A 20,104-nucleotide genomic window follows, 5' to 3' on the forward strand; every position below is an offset into this window, starting at 1 on the left:
CCGGCAGTGCGAACGAACGAACGGCGGCGGCTCGCCGGCCGCCCGTGAATCCCGTGGCCGTCCGTCACCGTCCCCGTCGAAGCACGACTTCCACGACCAAAACAGTTAAATCTCATCTACAGCTACAACTATCACATTGTTTTCTCCAGAGAAATTCTCCTACAAATCCTTGAAAAAACAATGGTCGAGTACAACGCAAGAGCTGGCCATCTTTGACCTGACCTGACCGGACAGAAAGGATTAGCATTATTATCATTATATTTTGTTTGCGATGAAAAGTGTTGTTATTATTAACTGGCCGCAAGCCACTGCTGACTGGTTCAGACTTCAGAGTCCAGAGTTCGTGATGCTCTCGATTGCCACTGGATTCTGACTTTGTTAACTTTGGCAAGCGATATAGTATTATTAACGGAATCGTTAAGAAATTAAATATAAGAAACGTTATCCTTTGCAACGAAGGCTTGAAGATCGGCTATGTCATACAGCTGGTCGTCTAGAAGACGAGCCGTGGCCGTCCGATCTGGGGTGGCGACTGACCAGACCTCGCGCACGCCGCCGTTGATTTCTTGTTGCCTGCAGATGAAGTAGTCTACTGTCTACTCCCCCTTCGTAGATGGTCTACCCTGTTTCTCCTTTTGTTTTTGCCGTACAAACCGATCGCCGATCAGTTATTTTGGTGTTCAGTTTGCCTTTTGATCACAGGTGTTCGCTAGCAGGAACAGCAGCTAGGGGAGAGTACAAGAGAGTGAAAAATCAGTTCGCCGGCTTACACATTAGCCCTTGTTTAGTTCCCAACTTTTCCTTCAAACTTCCAACTTTTTCATCACATTAAAACTTTTCTACGCATATAAACTTTTAACTTTTTTCTTCGAATTTTTAATTTTAATCAAACTTTCAATTTTAGCGTGGAACTAAACACACCCTTAGTTAGCTTGGACCAAGGGTCCTTAGCCTGTACCTTTTCTCTTTCTTTTCGCCATGTACAGTTCTCTTTTTTCTATTTAATAAAAATCAATTAACCCCCTCCAACTATAGATGCTGAGATTTGTAACCTGCGTATTCTTTTGTACTTAATGAAATGATAGGAGAGATGTGCACGCTTCGCAAGAAACATGCATGAATTTGCCTATATATAAATTTCCAAGAAACATATTAAATCCATTGTTAATTTATTTCATTTATTTGTACTCTCGAATAATTGCTATAAATTATTCAACTATTCATCCATTCAACCATTCGGCACATAAGAGTATTAATTCCAACACATCCAAATTGCATGCTGTAGTTCTCAGGCTCACACTTTTTCCTTTTGTTTTGATCATCACGATATCTGGCAACATTGTCGCTGTTCATGGACGTGATAATCTACATACCAAGCTAGTAGTAATAAACACTACAGCATGCAGCCACTAATTGACGTTTACCTGCATAGCTGACTTCACTCACACCACTAATACTAAACGCACCCCCTTGCCGTACGCGGGAGGTACCCCAACACCGCGAATCCCGGCGACACGTGGAACAATCCCACCCGCAGATCCTCCCACCAACGGCCACGATGACCCCGATGCCCCCTAGTGCCCGGGTCAGACGAGGCGGACCTGACCCCGAACCGGTCAAGACGTTTCGGCGCGAACCGACCGGCCGGTCAAACTATCCACGCTCGAGACCGCATTAAAAAAATCTAAAAAAAATTCGAAACAAGCGGCTGCGTCATGACCAGCGAGCCCGCCATTTCGACTAAATCTAGTAATTAGCTATACTAATCATCAATCACCTCGCTAATCTCCGATTAATATGTAATTAAGAGGCGCGCGTGGGTGGCGAGGTATATATACCACCCCCATCACCGTCTCCTCCAACCAACACAAACCCTCTCTTCTTTCTCGTCATCTTCTCCACTCGAGCAGCAGCAAAAAGCTGCAGCTGCAAGCAAGGACGGATCGATCGAAAGAGAGATCGGAGTTGAGAGGAGGTGATCGGAGTTGAGAGGAGGTGATCGGAGAAGATGGATATAGTGAGGATGGGGAGCGTGGCGAGCGGCGGCGGGAGCGTGCGGCGGACGGCGTCGTCGTGGAGGGGGACGTCGGGGAGGAGCGACGCGTTCGGGAGGTCGGTGAGGGAGGAGGACGACGAGGAGGCGCTCAAGTGGGCGGCGATCGAGAAGCTCCCGACGTACGACCGGATGCGGAAGGGCATCCTCACCGCCGGCGGCGTGGAGGAGGTGGACATCGGGGGGCTCGGGCTTCAGGAGAGGAGGAACCTCATCGAGCGCCTCGTCCGCACCGCCGAGGAGGACAACGAGCGCTTCCTCCTCAAGCTCCGCGACCGGATGGAGCGGTGAGGCTCAATTCCATTCACTTCCTCTTCTTCTCGATCAAATTCAAATTTCAGACACAAAAGGTGTTCATCATCAGTAGCAACTGAAAGATAGTGGGGGAAAAGCGATCAGTCATGGCTTCTTTTCCTTCTTTGTTTGTCTTTGTTTTTGAGAGTTAATTCTGGGTGGTTTTGAAATTTGAACTTGTGATGATTTGATTTGCAGAGTTGGGATTGACAACCCGACGATTGAAGTGAGGTTTGAGAACCTTAGCATCGACGCGGAGGCATACGTCGGCAACCGGGGAATCCCAACGTTCACCAACTTCTTCTCCAACAAAATCATGGTACGCATTTGGATCATCCATGATCATCATGGAGGAGCTGAAAGAGTTTCCAAGTTCAGATGTTGTTAAGCTCGTCCTGCAGCTTCTGATTCTTGTTGAACTGTTTGGATCATCAGGATGTGCTGAGCGCGATGCGGATCGTTTCGAGCGGGAAGAGGCCTATCTCCATCCTTCATGACATCAGTGGAATCATCAGACCCGGCAGGTGAGGAAAATCAAGAACTGTTCATGTGTCGGATTATCATATTTTGATGAAAGGTTGGAGCTTAATAATGTGAAATTTGTTCAGGATGTCTCTGTTGCTTGGCCCTCCTGGTTCTGGGAAAACCAGCCTGCTCCTAGCTCTGGCAGGGAAACTGGACTCAACACTGAAGGTAACCACATCTTCACATGTTTCTTGTTAATTTCCGAGTATTCCCGTGTTTTCGGACAAAAATTATCACATGGGAAAGATTAGTCGCAAAAGTTGTAACATGGCTGAATTTGAATTTTGAAATGCTCAGGTATCAGGAAGAGTGACTTACAATGGGCATGACATGGACGAATTTGTCCCTCAGAGGACATCGGCTTACATCGGGCAGCATGATCTTCACATCGGCGAGATGACTGTGAGGGAGACACTGGCCTTCTCTGCAAGATGTCAAGGAGTTGGAACTCGTTACGGTACGCAGCATGCTGCACTGAAAGTGCAGAGCAATTTGTTTCGCTTTTGGTGAAGTTATTCTTATGGTGGTTTTGTTATCACGCAGACATGCTTACTGAACTGTCAAGAAGGGAGAAAGAAGCCAACATTAAACCAGATCCTGATATTGATGTTTACATGAAGGTAAAATGCTAGTTTATTCAAAGCACAAGCCTTCCTTTTTTTTCTTTTTTTTTTTGGAAAAGTATACAAGAAGTGCTCAAATTGTTGTTCCCTTGTGCAAACAGGCCATCTCCGTGGAAGGTCAGGAAAGCGTGGTCACAGATTACATTCTCAAAGTGAGTACAACACACTACAGGAAAACAGAGAAAAAAAGAAGAAATATACATGACTAGAACTAATTAAGTTGCTATTGCAGATTCTGGGTCTGGAAATCTGCGCTGATACAATGGTTGGAGACGCTATGATCAGAGGTATCTCAGGAGGACAAAAGAAACGTGTTACAACTGGTATGTGCAATCTGCAGTCAACAAAGAACTAGGCATGACAGTGTTCTTCGATCATAGTGAAAAAATCTGACCTCTCAATCCACTGAATTTACGTAGGTGAGATGCTTGTCGGTCCAGCAAAGGCTCTGTTCATGGATGAGATCTCCACCGGTTTGGACAGCTCCACAACATACCAGATCGTCAACTCCCTCAGGCAATCTGTCCACATCTTAGGAGGAACCGCGCTCATCGCGTTGCTTCAGCCTGCACCTGAGACGTATGACCTCTTTGATGACATTGTTCTCCTCTCCGAGGGCCAAATCGTATACCAGGGACCTCGAGAAAACATCCTCGAGTTCTTTGAGGCAATGGGCTTCAAATGTCCGGAGAGGAAAGGTGTTGCAGACTTCTTGCAAGAAGTGAGTGATCCAGCAGAGTAATCTTCCCTGCATGTTGGACTAGGAACTCAAATTTGACAGTGTTCATTCTGAATGCACAGGTTACATCGAGGAAGGATCAGCATCAGTACTGGTGCCGCAGAGATGAACCATACCGGTACATCTCGGTGAACGACTTTTCGGAGGCCTTCAAGGAATTCCATGTTGGGCGTAATCTGGGCTCAGAGCTCAGGGTGCCCTTTGACCGAACCAGGAACCATCCTGCTGCTCTCACAACTTCCAGGTATGGCATCAGCAAGATGGAGCTTACCAAGGCATGCTTCTCGAGGGAGTGGCTGCTGATGAAGAGGAATTCATTTGTTTACATCTTCAAAATTCTCCAGGTATGTATCTCGCATCTTGAATTTTTTCTCTCTACTTCGGGACCATAAATAAAATCTGACGAAAGGTACATCTGTACCAGCTCATAATCCTTGGAAGCATCGGAATGACGGTCTTCCTGCGTACAAAGATGCATCGACGCAGTGTAGAAGATGGTGCGATCTTCCTGGGTGCTATGTTCCTTGGATTAGTCACACATTTGTTCAATGGATTTGCGGAGCTCGCCATGAGCATTGCAAAGCTGCCGATATTCTATAAGCAGAGGGACCTGCTTTTCTATCCATCATGGGCGTATGCATTACCTACATGGGTGCTCAAAATCCCAATATCATTCTTGGAATGTGCTGTGTGGATTTGCATGACATACTATGTCATGGGCTTCGATCCAAACATAGAGAGATTCTTCCGCCATTATGTGCTGCTGGTACTGATCAGCCAGATGGCGTCCGGTCTCTTCCGGCTTCTCGCTGCACTAGGAAGAGAGATGGTTGTTGCAGACACGTTTGGGTCTTTTGCTCAGCTTATTCTTCTGGTTCTCGGTGGTTTCTTGATATCTAGAGGTATGCCAAGTAACTCATATATTGTTCCAGTAGTAACAAGAGCATTGTACTGAGTTCTCCTTTTGCAGAAAACATCAAGAAATGGTGGATTTGGGGCTACTGGTCCTCTCCTCTGATGTATGCACAGAATGCCATAGCAGTTAATGAGTTCCTTGGCCACAGCTGGAACAAGGTAATGCAGTGTCTCCTGCACCAACTCAAACCTGACAATCTAAGTTTGGATTTAGATAACTCAGAAGCAACCTAATCCTTGCGCAGGTTGTTGATCCGACACAAAGCAACGACACGCTTGGTGTCCAAGTCCTTAAGGTACGTGGCATCTTTGTCGATGCAAACTGGTACTGGATTGGCGTTGGCGCATTACTTGGATACATCATGCTCTTCAACATCCTCTTCATTCTGTTCCTTGAATGGCTTGACCGTGAGTATCATCTCAGCTCTGAAACACATAGATTAGCATATTCAAACATCATTTATTTGGCATTGACACCATATTATGACTGCAGCACTTGGAAAAGGTCAGGCTGTTGTTTCTGAAGAGGAATTGAGGGAAAAACATGTAAACCGTACCGGAGAAAATGTTGAGCTGCTGACTCTTGGAACAGATTCCCAGAATTCACCTTCTGATGGTCAGTCTTTTTAGTACATTCCTCTGTATTATGGCATTGAACAAGATATGCAATTTTGTTGTGTCCTTTTAACAAGTATAGCAAATGCAGGAAGAGGAGAGATTACAGGAGCTGACACCAGGAAGAGAGGAATGGTACTTCCATTTACTCCTCTGTCGATCACCTTCGACAATATCAGATACTCTGTGGATATGCCTCAGGTAAGCAAGCATTGGAAGCCTCCCTGTGTGTAACAAATATACCACCAAATGCTATTATGCTAATCCCGATGCACAATTTTTGACAGGAAATGAAAGATAAAGGTGTTACTGAAGATCGGCTACTGCTGCTGAAAGGTGTAAGCGGAGCTTTCAGGCCAGGAGTCCTTACAGCACTGATGGGTGTTAGCGGAGCTGGTAAAACAACTCTAATGGATGTGCTGGCGGGAAGGAAAACAGGCGGTTACATTGAAGGAGACATCTCCATCTCTGGATACCCAAAGAAGCAAGAGACCTTTGCTCGGATTGCTGGTTACTGTGAGCAAAATGATATCCACTCTCCACATGTCACTGTTTACGAGTCCCTTCTGTACTCAGCATGGCTCCGGTTACCCTCTGAAGTAGACTCGGAAGCAAGAAAGGTTAGTCAAACAGCCTTTACTCTGCTAGCTCATTACACATTTTGCATTGTGATGCTGACTCACTTCACGGATGCAGATGTTTGTGGAAGAAGTCATGGAACTTGTTGAGCTGACATCACTGAGGGGAGCACTGGTGGGACTGCCAGGAGTGAATGGTTTATCCACCGAACAGAGGAAGAGGCTCACTATTGCCGTTGAGCTTGTTGCCAACCCATCCATCATATTCATGGATGAACCAACTTCAGGACTAGATGCAAGGGCAGCTGCAATTGTGATGAGAACAGTTAGAAACACAGTAGACACAGGAAGAACTGTTGTCTGCACAATTCACCAGCCCAGCATTGACATATTTGAAGCTTTTGATGAGGTAAGTTGAAGCAAGGGCCAAAATTGCACAAATCTTGGATGCCTCTCATACGAACACTAACAGGCTATTCTTGAACTTCTGCAGCTGTTTCTGATGAAACGAGGAGGTGAAGAAATATATGTGGGCCCCCTGGGACACAACTCATGCCATCTCATCAATTACTTTGAGGTGAGCCTCGATACTTAAATACTGAAGTGAACACCAAATTTCCAACTTAAGACATGCATGGTAACCTTGCTCGCTGCTCCAAATTTAGGGTATACAAGGAGTGAGGAAAATCAAGGATGGTTACAATCCTGCAACATGGATGTTGGAGGTTACCACCCTAGCCCAAGAAGATATCCTTGGCATCAACTTTGCTGAAGTATACAGGAATTCTGATCTATACCAGTATGTTTCATGACAAAAGCCCCCCAAAATGTTCTTTTTCTGCTTTTTCTGTGTTATATCACTGATTCAATTGCACCATTGCAGGAGGAATAAAACATTGATAAGTGAATTAAGCACACCTCCACCTGGATCAACGGACCTGCACTTCCCAACTCAATTTTCACAGCCCTTCTTCACACAATGCATGGCTTGCCTGTGGAAGCAGCACAAATCATACTGGAGAAATCCGTCGTATACAGCAACTAGAATCTTCTTCACAACAGTTATAGCCCTCATTTTCGGCACTATATTCTTGAACCTAGGGAAGAAAATGTAAGTATCTTTGCTAACAAACCCAATTAACTTGATCTATGTTGGCATGTTTTGAGAAAGAAACTTACCTGTGCTTATCTTGCCTACAGAAACAAGAGATTGGATCTGTTCAACTCTTTGGGATCCATGTATGCAGCAGTCCTTTTCATTGGAATTCAAAACGGCCAGACTGTCCAACCAATTGTAGACGTTGAGCGAACAGTGTTCTACCGAGAAAAGGCCGCTGGAATGTACTCCGCTCTACCATATGCATTTGCGCAGGTAAATGGTCATAGCTGCATATTTAAACAAAAAAACAATTGCAGTGTGCTTCCTTTATTATACGGAAAAAAAATCTAACAATTTATCCTTTCAACAGGTTCTTATTGAGATACCACACATCTTCCTCCAGACTGTCGTGTATGGTCTGATCGTCTACAGCCTGATTGGCTTTGACTGGACAGTTGAAAAATTCTTCTGGTACATGTTCTTCATGTTCTTCACCTTCATGTACTTCACATTCTATGGGATGATGGCAGTCGCCATGACACCAAACAGCGACATTGCTGCCATAGTCTCTACTGCATTCTATTGCATATGGAATATCTTTGCCGGCTTCCTAATCCCCCGACCAGTAAGTATCTGATATTCATTCATTGTCCATACCAACCTTTAAGTCTTTTTTCTATACTGTTGATGCTGAAATATACATGGCTGGTTTGCAGAGGATACCAATATGGTGGAGGTGGTATTCCTGGGCATGCCCAGTGGCATGGACACTGTACGGACTTGTTGCCTCACAATATGGTGATATCACAAACTCTACACTGGAGGACGGGGAAGTGGTGCAAGATTACATCAGACGATACTTTGGGTTTAGGCATGACTACTTAGGTTATGTAGCAACTGCTGTTGTTGGGTTTGCTGCTCTCTTCGCGTTCGTCTTTGCCTTCTCCATCAAAGTCTTCAATTTCCAAAGAAGATAAGAGCACCATCTCATCTTGATTCAAGTTTGGATGAGTTTGCTGTTGAGTACTGGCACACAGCACTGTAAATGAGGAGAGAATGTATTCAGTATTTGTTTCATTCGTAGGCAATTGACATCTCTATCTGTTCAGTTTGGCATTTATCAAACAGATAAGAGGCATGTATGTAAACTGTAAAAATATGCAATAGTTCCATGATGTAATTTTTTCCATAATATTGTCAAGTATTTGTTCAATTGAATCTCACTGCCTTCAAAAAGCAGCAAATGAAACATTAATGTGAAAAAAAAAAAGATGGCACTGCTATATAATGCTGAAAACAGTAGAAACTTTAGAAATCTACTACAAACACTAGCATTAGGAACTGATATAATCAATAATTCAAGATTGCTGGTGATGTTGTGTGTTCAGCATATAATTAATAATTTACGATTATTGTGATAACATATTACCATTTGGATTAAAAATAACCTTGATGCGAATTTTAAATGAGACGTGACTCACATTTCTAGACAGCAGGACAGCAAAAGTATTGACAACCAAAGACAAATTCAGATATCCAACTATTGAAGCTTCTAAGGTGTGCCATATATTTAACTATTGGATAATTTGGGAGGCTTAAAGAATATCGATAAAGGTTTGCAATTTTGCATAAGAAACGAATTTTATAGTCAAGACTGATTGTCATATGAAAATAACATTCCAAAAGCAAACTATACTTTGAGACAAAGTTTTAAACAGACATCCAGCAAGGACAGGCCAGATTGTCATATAAAAATAACATTCCAAAAGCAACTATACTTCGACACAAACTTTTGAACAGACATCCAGCAAACCTCTGGTTTACAAGAATGTACAGAGCATGGACTGCATCAGGGATTATTGCAGTCATACTCACAAAATAACTTGTGCCATTTATTGAGCAGCCTTTGTCTGTCAATCAATTTGGCCCAACCAAGGGAAAGAAAGATGACTGTTCAACAACTATATTGCACATTTCAACATGTGATAGTTTCTCTTAGGCAAAAAAACAACATGGCCTAGTTGCTCAAAAACCGGGGGAGGGGGGACTTCTCTATACAAAAGTATGGCATTGTTAACTAACAATAAGTCGAAAACAGATCCGTAGAATCGATAGTCAACTTTTTTTTTGCAGCGATATCGATGGTTAACTGACTGTGAGAAATAAATTGTTGATTTAGATTAGTCGTTGTTTTCACGAAACAATGTAATCCTCCAAAATTGACATTGGACTCTTGGTAATCCTCGGAAGATTTTGTCAAAATTGCCAAAGTGTTCCACAACAAAAGCACAAGTGGAAATGGCGATAAACAGCAATCGCACCACCAAATTCAGCGCAACTCAGAAATCCCCAAACAATTCCCCTCCAGCCGCACTAGCTCAGGTACAGAAACAGGCACATTTTGCAGGGGATCATCCAACTACCCAGCACTAAACAATCGATGGAAGTACAGATCAACAAGATCGCCTCCCACATTCATACAGCAACTATAGACTGGTAATTCGCGATGGCAACATACACCCGCAGGAAGATTAGGCGCGGGATGGATCTGACTCTGAGGAGAAGTAGGGTTACAGGATCGTTACCCAGAGTCACGCCGACCAAGCGCCGGAGTAACGCGGGCGGCGGCGGCGGCGGCGGCGACGATCCGCCCGTGGGCCGGCCGCCGGATCGGCATCACCGCCGGTCAGCGCGGTCGCGGGGCACCTCGGATTTCGCGCCTGGGTTGGGTTCAGATTTCAGGGCTTTTAGTACTCATAGTTTAATTTAATTAGAGAAAATTATAAAAAAAATTATAGTGTGGCATGTATAAAAAAAGTTTAATTTAATTAGATAAAATTATAAAAAATATAGCTGGACTCATAGTGTGACAGATAGAATTTTAGTATAACAGACAAAATTGAGTACATATAAACTTTTCAATTTTCCCCTTTCTGACAAAAAAAAATCTTTAATGATCTAACCACCGTTGGATAAGAAATATGCGTGGGATCACTCTCAGGGCCTATTTGGGGAGTCTAAGATTTTGAGCAGCCAGCTTCTGAGAATATGAAAAAGATGGTTTTTTAACTTCTGGCTTTAGTTCACTTTCTAGATTATACAACTACGGCTTCTCATAATGTGGACCAAAAACTAAACTGTATAGGGGAGCTTCTAATTCCGAGAGAAGCTGTAACAACAAGAAGCTCCCTAGTCTCCCCGACCCCAACTTAGCATGAGAGCTCTTTGCTCTTGTCCATTTCTTTACACATCCATCGATTATCCTATGATGGATTAATTGTTTCACATCTCTCAAAATACATTTCACCCAAAAAAATAATCTTTTGTTTATACCAATTGTTTTAAGCTATTTTTTAAATTTATCTGTACAATAAAGTAAATTCGTTGCAATAACCTGCTGAAAATTTGTTTCAAATTTTAGAGCTTTTTCCAAATTTGAATTGGAGAATTTTTTTTATAGCATTTGAACATTTTTTTCATTTTCTCCTTTGCTTTCTATTCTCGCAATGCAAAACTGAAGATAGGGAGAAAGAAAAGAAAGGCAAAAATAATTCATCCCAAAGAAGATGTCTTCATGATCCACTGAACTCTACAGTTCTTTAGTTCTGCATATCTTCCCATCTAATCTGAACTTCTGTGTATCAGTTTATCTAGTCAGTCTATAGCCTATAGTTCTAGCCTATAGTTCTAGCCTATAGTTCAACAAAATAGTTTTACTCATTCATCATTTATCATGTCACACATCCAACGATCCAAATTAATCTGATGAGTCGTATCGGACGGCATCGACGCCTCCCTCCCGATCGCGCCCCTCCCACGCCCCCTCCCCATGCACCTCCTCCTCCCACAACCCTCCCAGAAACCGCACCTCCCTCCCACGCCTCCCTCCGCCGTCTCCGCCGCTGACGCCGGAAACCGCCCCAATCTCCTCCCCCTTTTCATTCGCACACCCTCCTCACGCCCACATCCATCCCGTCACCCGCCCACTCGCCGTCGCACGAGCCTCCCCGTCGTCGATCCCCTCCCTTCTCACCCTCATCCTCAGGTATTGTTGCCGATTGTCCTGTCTCCGCTCGTCGCCGGCCCCTCATAGCGCAAATCGTCATCCTGCATCGTCGATTCCCCATGCCTCGATCTCCCGTTGGGCTTCCTGCCGCTCGCCATTGACCATCGCCCATGGCTCCTCCAAGAGTCACCGCCGAATCCGGTTCTTTCATCTTATGATGGTTTGCCTGTTCTCTGCAGTTCAGCTTGGTAGATCAGTTTAGCGTTGAGAAGCAAGCTGTTAAAACATCCACTTAATGCAGAAGAGGTCATAAGCTCCACTCCTGAAAATTCCACATTTTTTAGATATCCTCACATTATTCACCCTATATATGTTTTCAGTTGTTCCTGTATATTTGGTACACTATTCTCGTTTAAGTTGTATGTCAGTTCAAATAGAATCTGGAGCGATGCTAACTTATGGTGCCAGCTTCGAAATTTGATTGCTCATGGAGACAGGGGACAGATTATTATTTTGTCTAAACATTTCTGAAAATATAATTCTGAAACTATGGTGAAATGAAACACTCTCATTTCTGAAAAATTCAGCTGCTGTATGGGTTGCTACTAGCCTACGGAATACATGGTTCAGTTTTAACCTGGCAATGTTTTCTTCGGGTTCTGGTCATTATGGTGTCATAAGAAATAGTCAGGCCACTCCATTCAAAAAATGGGAAAGACAATAAAGCTTTTTCAGTCAACAAGAGACGATAAAGGACTATTTTTGCATGTGCTCTTTTGCTTGGAGTATTGTGTGATTATATAGCTGATTGAGCTATGTTTAGAAAACTGAACTTCCCAGAACTAAAATTGAATAGTCTATGGCATGACCTAATCATTAATCAGTTCTCTATTTGTGAGACTGATAGTTGCAATTTTATAGAGGATGGTCTATCATAACAAACTAAATTACTTCTATGATTTTTTTCTTAAATCAAAGTTGATACATTTGTGACTGTTCATTGTTTCAGGCTGAAGGAGGACTCGTTGTTTAAAAAATGAAATGAAAACTGCTATCCATGTTGACTCCATCGATTCATTGATCAGATCAGGGGGTTTGAATGAATAAGGATATCTATGCTGTTCATGAAGTGCATAATGGATGGTGTGATCCTCTTTAATCATACTGCTTCCTTCAGAGTTCAGATACAAGGTAGAATCTTTTACGCTACTTTCAGCTTAATTGATTGATTCATTTTCGTATTTGACTTGCAGGGCCTAACCATGGTAACTAATGATGCACAGCTGCTTTGCTCCAGGGTGAACCCTCACTCTGCTGGTTGGATTTCAGCCGTGGATTAGCAACTGGTTCATGTTCTGAAATTTTTATACTAACCATCCTCACTCTGTAGTATTTGAAATCAACCTTTCAGTTTGTTCTGAATTTTTATGCATAATATAACCATGCCAGTATTTTGGAATGAGTGTAGAATTTGATCCGTCGGTTCTGAAGAAACCCGGTTACTTATTAGAAGAAGCAGAGACCACAACCTGGCAGTGGCTGGTCACTTCAGTGGTCTCCAATTGCCTTTGAATACGACAATGGTAATTTCAGAAATCTCCAAGTAATCCACTAATTTTATTACTTACATTTTTTTTTCATCTAAAGCAAAATTGAAACCCTATGTTCCCTTGTAATTCTAAATTTGACTGCACATATTTTGATTTTTGATGAGTACTGCTTGATATATTCAGAACGGACAGGTTTTTGGGAACTAGCAATTATTGATTTTGATTGTTGATGCTGAAGAGTTCTGACTTTCTACATGGGTTAGTTTCTTGTTCAACAAATTCAGGAAATAGTTTCAGCTCATCAGAAGTTTGCATTGCTGTCATCCCTTCTAGCCATCCTCGAGTAGTTGCAATGAATACATTGGGCAATTCAGCAATTGTGGATCCTATATCTAAGATAATCTTCCTTGGATAAAATAGAGTATATATCCGGGCAGTTGCTTTTGTGACTGAAAAATTCATAGCATAAAATGGTATGCCTGTAGGTCATTTGACCAGGCTGTTAATTTGGTAACATGAGTCTAATTTTGCCAAAAACCATTTATCTGCCTCAAAGCCCTCAACTCGTCTATGTGGACCAGAAATGTCTTCTTGAACAAACAAGAATACCAATCACATTTTAGAATGTTTTGTAGTGTACAGAGCTATCGATGAACCAGGTGTCGGCGTCATATGCATGGTCGACGTCATCACATTTAAGATTTATAAATTGAATATTATCAGTAGACCAATTGCATGTATGTCTTAAAAAGGATGTTTGGATTACAAGTATCTATGGTATAGTAGAAACCTAAAATTAGATGTACGAAGGTACGTAAAAAAGCAAGAAAAAATTGAGTTGCAACTTCGAAAGAAATATACTGTTTCTTCAATTAGGGCTATCTACATCAGCTGCATTTGAGAGAAATATCCGAACTGTTGTAGTTCAAGGAAGCATTTGAAATAAAAATTCTGGTAACAGCCTTAAATTAATTGAGAGAAATATCCTAATTAGGGCACACAGGATCAGTTGGATCTGTTGAGTTTCATAAAGAAGAGGTGCTTGTGCGTTCATCAAATAGCTCGGACGAAGCTGTATTTTCGCTCTTGTCTGCTAGCAAGCCATCTAAAAAGTCAAAGCGTATCGTCACATATTTGAAAATGTGTTTATAAATTTTCAGTAACTTGCTTTGTAAGGGAAAAACACCAAAGTTTCTGTGCATTTGCTTCGAACATTTGGTTCTGCAGTACTGTTGACTATAAAATACAGCTCAACAGAACTTTATTTTCTCACATTTCTCATAACAAGTTGGATATGGAAAACCATCGACTCTCATAAAAGACTACGCACAATTATTAAACTCAAATCTATTTTAAAGCATGTGAATAGGAGACAGCAAGCTTTAGAATGATTCTGAGATAGCTCCATTTTTTTATCTTGTCTGAACTTTGGCTGTGAGCTTAAATGATTAAATCAGTATGTTTTTCATTTTTTTTTCAGCCACCGAATCCTTTTTAATAGTTTTTTATTCTTCTATCTATAATGCTTGTGTGCATGCTTCTTATGGATTGCTAATTATTTTACACATGTGCAGAATAAGTGTAATTAACTGGGGGAGTGCTTCTTGAAGTAGATAGAAAGCTTTGCTACTTTTGAAGAAAACAAGTTGATAATGGAGAAATTGGGTGAGACATCATTCATTCTACACAACTTTGAGAACTGGCTGAGATGTAAGCCTGGAAAATAGTCATCCCATGTGAATAACACAAATGAACATCGAAGTTATATGTAGCGCCGGAAATATATAGAAGATAGCTCATGCAACTGTACACGTGACATGGGTTGTTCAATCCATAACACTATGCATTGTTGATCGATTGGTGATTATTGTTCCCTATATATTCTCTGGGCATTGACACGAACCGCATAACATTGCAGGGCCACATATCTTGAGATATTCATAATTGCGTTTGAACCAATTTTTTTTACAGTTGCATACGATTGTGTCTTTCAGATCTATATTTGACTCTACACGCATTGTCATGACTTATCCATCATATCGCTTTAATGTACTTAGCATTTTCACCTACATAAATGATTATAGCATTGCAATGCTCAGTTATGGCTCTATGTGAATCAAGAAAAGATGGTTTATTATAACGTGATTAATCAGCAGTAAAACGATACGGGGAAAATGTCAAGTGAATAGCTATAATGTTCACGGACAAAGCACAAAACAGACCTGGCCTTGCCGGAGGTTATTAAAGCTCAAATGTACAAATCATATAAAATTTTTTTTGCTAACATGAAATTTTAAAAATTATTAAAGACAAATAGAATTGCATCGTAGCGTTTAGCACGGGCATATTACTAGTGCAAGCAGAAGAAATAACTGGATAACTGCAACATGAATCACCTACACATATGTATTATGTTTACACAAGAATTTGTACTACAACGATGAACTGACATGAAAAATCAGAAATCCAGCTTACAAACTTACAACCACAATCCACCTGCAATTCACTCGCTCACTCATAGTCACAGCATGGAGTACATAACTATTAGCTAGCTCACCACGGTTAACGCATAGTTAACACACAAATTAAAATCGAGAAGAATCACACCAAGCTAGCCTTTTATTATTTCGACGAACAATTCGCTAACAAATCCAGGAAATCGATCTTGATCTCTATCAGTCGTCCTTCTTGCAGCAGCAGCAGAAGCACTCGAGGCAGTGCTCGCAGGTTTCGTAGCAGCAGAAGCAGCAGCACAGCATGAACAAGCTGCAAAAAAGGAAAAAAAATAAATTCGACACCCAAATTAACGGCAACCAATTAATCATCATGTATGCATGTGTGATTGTTCTTGCAGTGCCACATCGTTGCAGATGCAGTCTGATACAGAGTTCACATGCTGAGATGCATTCAGAAGTTCAGAGTTCAGAGCTAAAGCACTGGTACTGAACTGAAGCTACTGCATGCAGCAAGAACTTGCAGTATGATCATGCATGCAGATGCAGAGTGTTGTGTTTCTGTACAAACCAGGCATAGAGGAAGCCCTTCTCTTCATGGCGTTTCTTGACATGCTCCATGGCCGACAGCTTCTGGTCACCGCCCTGCGATGGTTCGTCCATCGTCGTCGTCAATCGATGCTTGATTATTCGCGGTGAACAGCGAGGAGAATTGCAAAACTGAGATACTGCAAACTAAAGATGGAGAGGTGATGAGCAATGGTGTGGCTTGTTCTTGCTCCTGTGTTCTAGTGTGGTATATAGGGAGAAGGGAAGAGAAAGGCTGGCTAGGCTAGAGGCCTAGAGCTCTACCTAACCCCTTGCAATCTTCAGAATTCAGAGCAGACTGTTTCAGTTAACAGCTACTGATAGTGCACCATTGTTTAATTATTTCTCTTTTGATTTGTGTACTAATACGATCGCGTCGTGGTCATCGTGTTCCCCACCAATTTTCAGCTAGAAAAGGAGCATATATAGCTAGGATTAGGAGATGCCTCTGAAGATGCTCTGAACTGTTACTGTGATAGTGATGCTGATGGTTTGATGGATATGGCTAACCCCTTCGGATGCTTCAGTTGCTGCAGCAGTGATCTGCATTGGTTCTTGCAACAGATGGGACTAAAACAGTGTATGTTGAACAGTGCAACATTGGTTTGAAACTGCAAAAGAAGTGTCCATTAGTTCTTGTATGGAAGGGACTCAACACCAAAATACAAAGCCAATACGACCGCATTCAGTGCACCATTTTTTTTCTCCATCAACTTCTTTTTAGAAACATAGTATGAATGTAGGTGCCCATAACGTGCGCACACTCATCCCTATAAACGCACACACACCCTATCCATATGAGCACCTCCGGAAGACTAAGTCGACATATCTTGAGATTAACAAAGTTACCACAGACGCATCGCTGTTGATAGGTACATGGTCTATTACTAAAAGAATAATTAGCCGTAAATGCGAGCACCCGTGTCAAATCTAAGATTTGAACCCAGGTGGACTGGTTCCACCATAAGGAACCTAACCATCTTCGGAATGTAGGAATTTTACAGAATTTTCACAGGACAGTTCAATTCCTCCAAAATTCCCGCGTAAATCCTCCAAACCGAATAGGCCCTTAGATAGTAACTGTAGTGCTTCAGTTTGGTGTATCAAATATTTAACAGTAAAAAAAAGTAGTAATTGTAGTCAAATATTTTACAGGCTTAAGATTCAGCTTCTGAAGATTAATGTGTAAGAAGATGTGCAGAGGTAGAAAAACTACTTTTGAAAAAAGTATATATAGTCCTATATCATATCACAGATTTTGCATTCATACTGACTCCAAAATATAATAATATATGGTTTATGGGAATGTAAAGATGCAGGCTAATATATATCTGCAGTTAGTGCGAAAACATATCAATTTCAGACCATAAAAGTGGCTAGCCCTTATCCTTCCATTGATCCATTCAGGTGCAGATTTTAGATTAGTTAGACTGTTCTAAACTTCTAATAATTCATCAATCACAATCCATGGTTAATATTCATTAAGGTGACCTGCCACCGAATTAGTGATAGCTCATTGGTATCATATCCAAGCAAAATGAACCACAGTTCAATTAATCTCTTTAAACCAGGCGTGCATGATTCAAAGTTAGAGATAGAATAGCTCAATTGAAGTTGAATTTACATACCGATTGTAAATATTATTTTGACATTTTCAGAAGATGTTGTTTTCAGTGACTCATTGTTTATGCCCCAGCATCCAATAATCCATATATTGGATGTAAACATCATCTCAATGGCACATCAAGCACTATGGGGCAATGTGTCACACAATTAGAGGTTTGAAGCAACCAATCATATGGCAAATCAGTTCTTTTTTTCCATAAGATGATCTGAGTTCGGAGAATATATATCTTTTGCATCAGCATATCCCGTTCAGGCGTTCGCTAACTGAGAATATTTGATTGCAGATTATCTTTATATTACTATTTTTTTTGTCAGAGTACGTTGAACTGGCAATAGTAGCTAAGTCTTTCCTTGGAAGTTTTCTACAAGATTTTCATAGGAATTGCATCATCCCATACAAAAGCATTAAGCAACTCCCATCAAGCTGTTCTTGCAAATACTTGAAATCGTCTTACCGAATTCCTGAACTACATGATTTAAGCAGATAATTCTAAATATAAATTTCTTTTTTTTAGAGAGTTAGTGGTTTTGTAAACACCAGTTATTTTTTACAAGTTACAAACATGAATTCTACTGTCAAGCTTTTGATCAGGAAAGCATAAACAGAGTTAAACAGCACAGCCATGGTTGGAAACCTAATGTATAGATTAGCATCTTTGGATATCAGGGTATCAGGTGATCAGGGAACAGAATTCCAAGTGTCCCTGTCCTGTCCTTTTGAAGCTCATCATCCAAGCTGATTGATTTGGAGAGACAATTGAGCTACTTAACAGTATGTAGTAAGTTTGGATGGATTCTGGAGTTGATTGGTGGAGAGGAGGCCTTACCAGGAACAGCTACTACATTGGGCCAGTGTATTCTTATCCTTCTACACAGTGATGATGCCTGGAAATAGTTTGCAGGACACAATTTGGAACTAGAGCAATTCTACTGTCCTTGAGGAGATATCAGGAGGTACCAAAATTTACACTTAAATTTTGGTACCTCGTGATACCTCGCAGTACCTAGGTACCATGAGGTACCAAATTTACAATAGAAAAAATAGTACTTTATGGTATCTCTTTAAGGACCGTAAAATTGCTCTTGGAACTATAATACAGAGATGTTTCAACAGTATGGTTCCTAAAATCTAACAACAGAACAAACACAAGATATATATTTTTATGAGCACATGGAGAGAGAAAATAATTTGTTAGGATTGCCTGTCCAACATAGAAAAGGAGATCCATTGTATGGGCGGATTTTTGGATGATCCGTGGGCTCCGAAAATCCTAAGATGATTTTATGGGGGCTGGAACATATAAATTTTACAGGATTTTTCATGTGAATCAATTCAACACCCTTGAAAATACTATAAAATTTGTTTCTTCCAAGGAGTGTCTAGATCTTGTAAATATCATGCGTTAGAAAGGAAGCAGTGATTAGACTAAGCGCTGGTTTGGATGGTGCCATTTTTTCCCCCTACAATATGAAGATTTGCTTCTTTCTAATCGCATCTATTCTAGGGATGTAAGTGGGTTTACCCGCGAACCCGCTTATAGGCAAAAATAGTGCGTAACCCGCCGGTTTAACTAGCGGGTTAACTATGAATTTGACTTATAAATTGGTTTATAGATGGATCCACTTGTATATTTAGATGCGGCAAGCCGGACCGTGACGCGAAAACCTATAAATTATTATTTATTTAAACTCGCGGATCGGTCCGCTTGCACCCCTAAGATTCTATCCTACCAAATTTGCTACTACAGGCCTATTTGGTAGAGCTATATGAAGCTAGGAAAGTGGTTTCACCCCTCCTAGTATGTACTTTGTGGGGTGAATCCTTCACTTTAATTTGTAAAAGTAAAGATCTATAGGCTCCAACTCCACCAGAGAGGATATGAGAGCCAGTGTCCTATCAAATGGACCTTTACTATTGTGCCAAAGGTTCAGGGCACAGCCACAAACCACAAACCACAACAAGAGGCCCAAACCACAAAATCACGTCCCATCGAACACATGATAAAGCGGAAATAAGTCTATTGTGCCTCTCTCATGTCTTGCTCCTGATTAAATCGCCTCCTTTAACCGGCAACCGCTAAACTAGATATAACACATCCTCCATCTTGAAAAACCGGTGAAAATCAACTCCTTCAACGGTTTGCAAAGTGGTTTCTGCTGATATGGTACGTTGATCGAGGTTGATTCACCGAGTAAGTAGCGGGACCCACATGTCATCCTCATCTCATCACCGTCACCTCTCCCCTCCCCCATCTCTCTTTCTCCAGGCGTCAGTTCTCGTACCGTTAAAGGAGTCGATTTACACCGATTTCCGTTGATGGGAGAGATGTCAAAGTTATACTCAGTTTTACGGTGGGTGGGGGGGGGGGGGTGGGTGGGGAGACAATTCGATTTGGAGCTAGAGAAACGGAGTCAACAATAGACTTGTTCCCACAAAAGG

General features: G+C 41.6%; 1 protein-coding gene and 2 long non-coding RNA genes across 5 annotated transcripts; 2 read left to right on the forward strand and 1 right to left on the reverse strand.

The window, feature by feature from the left end:
- The first annotated feature begins 1,875 nt into the window (after positions 1–1,875).
- On the forward strand, positions 1,876–8,437 carry LOC127761857 (ABC transporter G family member 39). Its single transcript, XM_052286189.1, has 23 exons — positions 1,876–2,340; positions 2,546–2,666; positions 2,783–2,871; positions 2,956–3,040; positions 3,170–3,329; positions 3,416–3,492; positions 3,597–3,647; positions 3,728–3,818; positions 3,915–4,216; positions 4,297–4,578; positions 4,659–5,136; positions 5,205–5,308; positions 5,395–5,557; positions 5,643–5,765; positions 5,856–5,965; positions 6,052–6,384; positions 6,461–6,751; positions 6,836–6,919; positions 7,008–7,141; positions 7,226–7,453; positions 7,543–7,714; positions 7,812–8,066; positions 8,158–8,437. Exons 1-23 carry the CDS (start codon positions 2,009–2,011, stop codon positions 8,416–8,418), a joined length of 4,326 nt encoding a protein of 1,441 aa, XP_052142149.1. The 5' UTR covers positions 1,876–2,008; the 3' UTR covers positions 8,419–8,437.
- LOC127761858 (uncharacterized) lies at positions 8,383–10,170 on the reverse strand. The gene is made up of 2 exons (XR_008015322.1): positions 10,027–10,170; positions 8,383–8,480 (listed from the first exon to the last, which is right to left on the reverse strand). It is a non-coding gene; the product is annotated as an uncharacterized LOC127761858 (long non-coding RNA).
- A 1,140-nt stretch (positions 10,171–11,310) lies between these two features.
- On the forward strand, positions 11,311–14,914 carry LOC127764173 (uncharacterized). Of its 3 annotated transcripts, XR_008015817.1 has the most exons (7): positions 11,311–11,486; positions 11,687–11,753; positions 12,457–12,638; positions 12,701–12,793; positions 12,916–13,030; positions 13,181–13,255; positions 14,572–14,914. It is a non-coding gene; the product is annotated as an uncharacterized LOC127764173 (long non-coding RNA). The 3 variants fall into 3 exon arrangements; XR_008015816.1 differs by having other exon boundaries at positions 12,701–13,050; XR_008015815.1 differs by having other exon boundaries at positions 12,701–13,030.
- The last annotated feature ends 5,190 nt before the right edge of the window (positions 14,915–20,104 follow it).

The sequence above is a fragment of the Oryza glaberrima genome, chromosome 2 (assembly GCF_000147395.1).
Source record: "Oryza glaberrima chromosome 2, OglaRS2, whole genome shotgun sequence".
NCBI classification, from domain to species: Eukaryota; Viridiplantae; Streptophyta; class Magnoliopsida; order Poales; family Poaceae; genus Oryza; species Oryza glaberrima.